This window comes from Battus philenor, unplaced genomic scaffold, assembly GCF_028537555.1.
Source record: "Battus philenor isolate CCGP_79_NKW_IND1 unplaced genomic scaffold, ilBatPhil1.0.hap1 SCAF_17, whole genome shotgun sequence".
NCBI classification, from domain to species: domain Eukaryota; kingdom Metazoa; phylum Arthropoda; class Insecta; order Lepidoptera; family Papilionidae; genus Battus; species Battus philenor.
The window spans coordinates 968,439-974,986 of NW_027181679.1; the positions used below are offsets into that span (position 1 = coordinate 968,439).

General features: G+C 30.3%; 2 protein-coding genes across 2 annotated transcripts in view; one reads left to right on the forward strand and one right to left on the reverse strand.

Moving 5' to 3' along the window:
• Window positions 1-1,057, reverse strand: part of Klp98A (kinesin-like protein 98A) — a 55,329-nt gene extending 54,272 nt beyond the window's left edge. The window contains exon 1 of the mRNA XM_068762861.1: window positions 1,011-1,057. Coding sequence (XP_068618962.1) covers window positions 1,011-1,057 — 47 coding nt within the window. The remainder of the gene's footprint in view (window positions 1-1,010) is intronic.
• A 702-nt stretch (window positions 1,058-1,759) lies between these two features.
• Window positions 1,760-3,420, forward strand: roh (reduction of Rh1). Its single transcript, XM_068763117.1, has 3 exons — window positions 1,760-1,831; window positions 2,021-2,200; window positions 3,274-3,420. Exons 2-3 carry the CDS (start codon window positions 2,038-2,040, stop codon window positions 3,342-3,344), a joined length of 234 nt encoding a protein of 77 aa, XP_068619218.1. The 5' UTR covers window positions 1,760-1,831; window positions 2,021-2,037; the 3' UTR covers window positions 3,345-3,420.
• Window positions 3,421-6,548: the final 3,128 nt, after the last annotated feature.

Genomic DNA, 6,548 nt, shown 5'->3' on the forward strand with positions numbered 1-6,548 from the left:
GGTAGTTGTGCTTTACTACAAGCCAGCCTACCTTTCAACTTCTTTTATTCTTCTATTGTAAATAAAATACTTCATAGAAGATAAAACTGTTGCAGACAGTGCTACAAACAGCATGAAAACTTTTAAACTGAACTTGTGCTATATTTTATATTGTATAAGAACAAAATATTTAAAATTTCTTGGTAATTAAATTCAAAAGATTAAACAATATTTGTATTAATTAAATTTACAAATAATATACAAATGTCAATTTTAATTAGATAACTTATAGTTTTCTAAACAAATTAGTTAATTCATCTTCTGCTAAATAAAATTATTTTCCCATAATTTTACAAGTTTGTAATAAAACTATATGTCATCTTAGTATGTTATTAATTTTTGACTACAATAATAACAAAGTTCACCAAAAGTTCTTGTTAACTCAACATAGTTATATCTAGTAACATAAAGAAACATTTATATCAATGATTTATTTGATAATCTTGTTTTCCTATAAGACTCTAACATGAAACAATGAAAAACATGAGTTTGCATATTTCTGCAACAATACTGTTGTTAAAATGTCCAAGAGTACAGACAACTGTTAGTAAACAAAAGGAAATAAACACACGATATAAAAACTTCGTTCAAGATAAAACCCATCTATTTACAGTTCCTTACATCTGGGTCATAATCTTTGTACATTTTTTTGGCAACTTTCATTTAAATGATCCGCCGAAATACAGTTCGCGCTCTAAATGCACTCGAACCGTGAAAGTCATTACCGTAATTCGTGACATCATAGACTTATTGCACTTTCAAAAAATTTGATAAATATTTTATAGCCATTATGAATGCAATTTATTTTAACCATTAACACCTGAATATTTTAACTGTAATGTTGACAATTTAATAGCTTTACCGACAGTCATGCTTATGAACAATACTTAACAAAATTTTATTGTCTCGATTTATTATAAATACATTTTAACCCAATAAACAATGTTTTTCGTATATGCAACAAAACAAACCTTTGATTGAACGGGCGAACCCTTACAGCCACCTTTACCGAAGCCATTATCACACATTATATTGTTAAAAAATAAGTTATTTTTATAAAATTACATCAAACACAATTGCGACACCACAACGCTAGTTGACATTTTATACACTTGACAAACGACGGGCAGACAATTACACTCAGCAGTCATCGAACGTAAACAATTTAACATAATGAGACGATGTTGCTACTAAAGTGTTCCAAAATTTTTTTCATATGATTGACTTTGGATAATTACTTTTATAATTACATTACAGAACTGCAAAATTATAATAATCATTTATATGAGTGTTCCTGTGATTAAACCTTTTAAAATATAGGTAATGATTTACTACTTATGACGTTGTAAATTTCACTTGTATTTCAAATAAATTACTTCGAAATAATAAAAATATTATACGATTTTCATGATATAATATATTAAATATATTTATTATAGGGTTGGTCAAGGGCACTTATTATGGATCACTTTATGAATAGTTTTTGTACATCTTTTTTTTTATTTAAAAGAAAATAGAATAGAAAAATTGAATTTTTAAGTTCACTGTTTACCCGATAGCTTTTCACATGATACCAATTGTTGTATAATGTTTTAGTTAATAACTTTAATAAATGAAATTAAAAATATTAATATTTAACATCATATTTAAAAAATATATATAAAATAATATGTACAGATGTTTCATAAGGTATATCTCAAAATTATTTATTTTAAACTCTCTTCGATATAGCAACATTAACTGTGTGATAATATTTAATCTGTGTTGATATATCCTTCTTGCAAGAGAACAGGTTAGATTAAATCTTAATAAAATTATATTTTTAATATGGTTTAATAATTTATTTATATTCATTGATTGTAATAACAGAGATTTAACTATATATGTAATATTTAATAGTATTTTACACTCATATTTGGTTAAATTATTTTCCTTCAGAAACCTTGTATTACATAATAATTTTGTGTGTTTTTACGTCTAGAATATCAAACAGGAACGATGTCGGAAACCCCGAGCCGCCCGATGAAGTTTCCTTACACCATTTCGGCAAAGATCGCCCAATTCCCTCTCAAATATTATCTGCAAAACCAGTGGATCTGGCGTTATTGGTTCATTGGCATTGGAGTCTCCTTGCCAGTATTCTACAAGATCCACAAAATGGGTAAATATCATTGTTACGTACATTAAATTCAAAGTATGAACCTAATATTAACATTATTGAAGATATAATGTTATGTATTTGATTTTGATGTGTTATGATAAAATAATGTACGACATTGCCAAGTTCGAGTTTTGAGTGTTATAATTAGTGGAACTAAAATTCTCATTTCTTGTCTTACTGGCCAAGTCGATCATAGTTGCTTTACTAGATGTGGAGAGAGCTTGTGATTTCTCAACAAGATAATATCAATAATGGGGAGTTCCATAGACTAAGAAAGTAACTTAAATACTCCGGTGGTTTAGAAGTGAAGTGGCAGTGAACAAGCGACTTAGCACTATGGCCCTGATGTCCTGGAGTGGCAAACAAGTAGCTACAAACACCGCACAGGATGTCTTCCCACATTGTAGATGAACAACGTTGCTAAAGTTGTCAAAATATGATGCAGTAGCCTGCACTTCCAGTAGGTTCTATTGGAGTTTAAGAGGATATCTATATAAACATAGTTATATGTTGCTAAATATCTAAAAATAAAAAACAAACTAACATCAAGCTAACTAATTCGGGAATCTTCAAGTCTAGAGTGAATAGGTATCTTCCAGGCAAGCATGTAGCATTGTAGACCATGTCATCACTTAACATCAGGCAAGACAGAGATCAAATTATTTGCCTATAGGCGATAAAATTAAGCTTAAAACACTGGATTAAAGATACTTCCTATCACTCCTATTGGAAATTTTTGAGAGAGGTTCATGCAATGGAATTCTGTTGAAATAATGAAGATTTGTCCATTTGTAACTTTAAGAGAGGTCCCTTCTGTCACATGTCACTGACAAATATGAATATCTATGATAATTCAATCTCTAATTATCAGGAATATTTGTGCCAACTTTAATAAAATCCAAAGGTTGTCTGGTAGAGATCACCTTGTGCGATAACACCGCCACTTGTACCATATGAATTGGTTGTTTTTTTTTTTCTATTTATTATCTGTCTACTAAAAATTGTTAATATAAATGTAGTTTTATAAAGACAAACATATTTAACAAATGGTATTATTATTACGTTAATTCCAGCTAACTCCCCTGAGAATGTGAGCAAATGGGCTGAGATAAGAAGGAAGGAGGCCGCAGGGCACCACCATTAAACTGAAAGCTCATTCTTGAGTAAATCTGCACCGTTTATGTTGTAAGGATAAATAATAAAATCATGTCTTAGTTCAATTTTGTTTTATTTCTACCTTTTTCCCTTTCATTTTGGTTTATATCTACTAAACAGAATGCACCGATTACCATACTTGTAATAACAGACTTTCAAGGTTTGTTGGTCTTTATGACAAAAAATTAAACCATGTATAATTGTAGGAGCTTGTTGTGGTTTAATCTTGTATAAGTTTCATTTGTATTAAGTACTGTAAAGCACATAAAAATAATTGTAATATGCCAATTGAATTCACATTGAGTCATTATATTGGTTGATAGATGCCCACTACAAGTTTATCCCATAGGTTGCCCCGATAACTGGTCACACGCTGCCCGTACCCAGTGACAGCGGCCTCGACTATTTCGGTTCACACAGTGGGCAGCTTACCCACGGCCATCATTTTTTTTATATAAAAAAATTTGTATTTTGAAATAATTCCTTATGTGGGTAGTCCACATTATTGTCTGTATCCTTGTTAAGCATAAATATACATGTCATCAACGCGTTGTAAAAATTTTTGATTTTTAAATACCAATAGTAAGAAACGGTACAAGATTGTTCAAATATAAGATTGCGTCCAAAATATGTTGTAATAAACAAATTGATGTTAGTATTACCGATAAATTATTATGGCTATTTTTTCGACTTATAAGAGTGCAGATGCATATTTGCTCTTAAATTAAAACTATTTTGACTAGAAAACTATTGAGTTGAACGTTGCTAAATTAAAAAAGATTTAACAATTCATCAGTTTATTATTTGAGTAGTTCGCGAGTTCGATTCCCGGGTTACAATCTCATATATGTTCACAAATAAGTTTCCAGATGATGGATCGCCTTCCAATGGTGGCGATTATAGTATATCCCCCCATAGATATTATTGGGGGAGGCCTTGCAGTCGGCAGCTATGGTCTGAAATGACAACGACTAGTCTCTCTGATTGAAAAGCGCGTGATGCGCGATTTTTATAACCCAATTATTAAATTTGAGGTTATTTATTTTAACGATTTGACTGCTAAGTAATTTTTTTAAGAACGTACGAAAACTGAGGAACATATTTTGACTTAAAGTCAAATAAAACACTCATTTTAACTAATATCAATAATTTTGAATAATTATTTTCGTATTATAGACACAATAAACAATTTGTTTTTTTTTTTAATTTGTATCATCATTTTTGTTTCATGAGTTATAAAAATGCAATCATATCTTAGACTGCTCCCAGGGAATGTAAAAGTACTGCGTTTTTCAAGGCAAAGTATCTTCTGGGCCGCTTATCAGTCGAACGGTTAACACTTTTCGTGCCGCTGCAATTTTTTAAGATTTTCCATTCAGACCGTGTGGGGCGTCTACGACCCACACTTTAAAAAAGGTCCTTTAAGACATGATTTACATTTTTTCAATACTGCATAGCTATAATTAGCGGGACAAAGTTATAAATTTTAATATGCATTACGTACGCGAATATGTGACGTGAAGTTATCTATATTCGACCCTGCAATTCATTTGTTTAAAAATCCTTTGTTTTTCAATGAGAACTGCAAATGGCCTAAACGGAAAGTGCAACGGGGATCGTATAGGCCCCGCATGGCATGGAATGTGTTAAAATAACTAAGCCGTATCTAATTTTTTGGTAATTATAACCCTGTCTAATTTTTTGCTAATCATTAAATATGAAATAATCACTTGCTTAAAATAGGATTTGTATAATTCGATTTATATATTAAATTTACAATACCCGGGGATAAATATAGCACATCGACTTTTGAAAAGAGACAACAGGGACAAAGATAACGCTCTACGAAGCCGAAATTAGCCGATTGTCTCTTTCCAAAGGTCGATGTGCAACATTTACCGCCGGGTACTATTATTATGCGTGTATTAAATATAACAAAAAATATTTTGTCATATTAAATTCAGGCGCCAAACGAATATTTCTATAATAGTTAATTTTAGTTTTTTAACCCTTTTCACTCCAAGGCTGTTATGTAGTATCGATAAAATTTAATTGAATTATAGAATCTTGCGATTCTAGAATATGTTTCATTCATTCGTGATTCAAACATTTTAGTAACAAAAATCTTTCCTGTTTTAAAATTTTCCGCAAAAAGAAGTATCACACCATGTCGAGTACCACACGACAGTGGAGCTTGTGGAACAAAATCAGTGTCGAGTGACAATCGACATTGAAGTGGAAAGGGTTAAAATGGTGAAGAAATAAAAAAACACTCCATTTCAATGGTGCTTTATTCACTAAAATATAAATTATTATCAAACACATAAATTACACAATAAATATTTGCTGACAATAACCGCTGCGTAGGGGCTGGGACAGTCGACACATGTTAAAAGGAATGCAATTTGATCGCAACACAGTTTAAAAAATTAAGTCATAATTGCAAGAAAGTAAAATATATCGATACATTATTTGTTAAATTTATGTTGGAACAGTACTATACTTGCCGGACAAAGATACCACAGAAGACATAAATTATTTGTAAAGATGTGTTTACATGGATGACAAAATGAATGACACATTGTTTTATTACTTCACATAAGAACAAAAACCTTTATGATTATTATTATGAATTATTAACAGAAAATGACCAGTGCATCAATAACGACATTTAGAATCAAATTGCAAAATTAAAAATGTCACGTGTAAACACATCTTTACAATTATTGACGCCATCTCTTTCATATGCTATCAGTGCGTCTGAAACAGCACTATTAATATCCGGAGAATATAGTCCAGTAAACATTTGCATCGATTTAACTATCTAAGCGTGTATAAAATTTTAAAGACAAAAATTTTTCGCATGCATATCAAAGGCGAACATCGCTTTCATCGCAAACCTAATCCAATATTGAATTTAAGCAAATAGTTATTACACTGGTTTCTTTTTAATATACATACACAGATATTGAAACATAAACTAGACTTCTTTAAATTGAAAATAGAAAATAATTCAGAGTACAATGTCCTCAAAGCTTCTATATTCAGTTATCTTTAAATAATATACATGAATAACTATGACATACAGAAATTTTAGTTATGCAACATATATATATTAAATAGCTATTGAGGTCCAAAAACTAAATGCAATAATGAGTTCTTAATATTACAAATGAAAAATATTGAAAGTCTA

Coding starts and splice junctions, on each gene's coding strand:
- roh (XM_068763117.1), top strand. CDS start 2,038: ATGTCGGAAACCCCGAGCCGCCCGATGAAGTTTCCTTACACCATTTCG. Junction 2,201..3,273: donor CTACAAGATCCACAAAATGG/GTAAATATCATT, acceptor CGTTAATTCCAG/CTAACTCCCCTGAGAATGTG.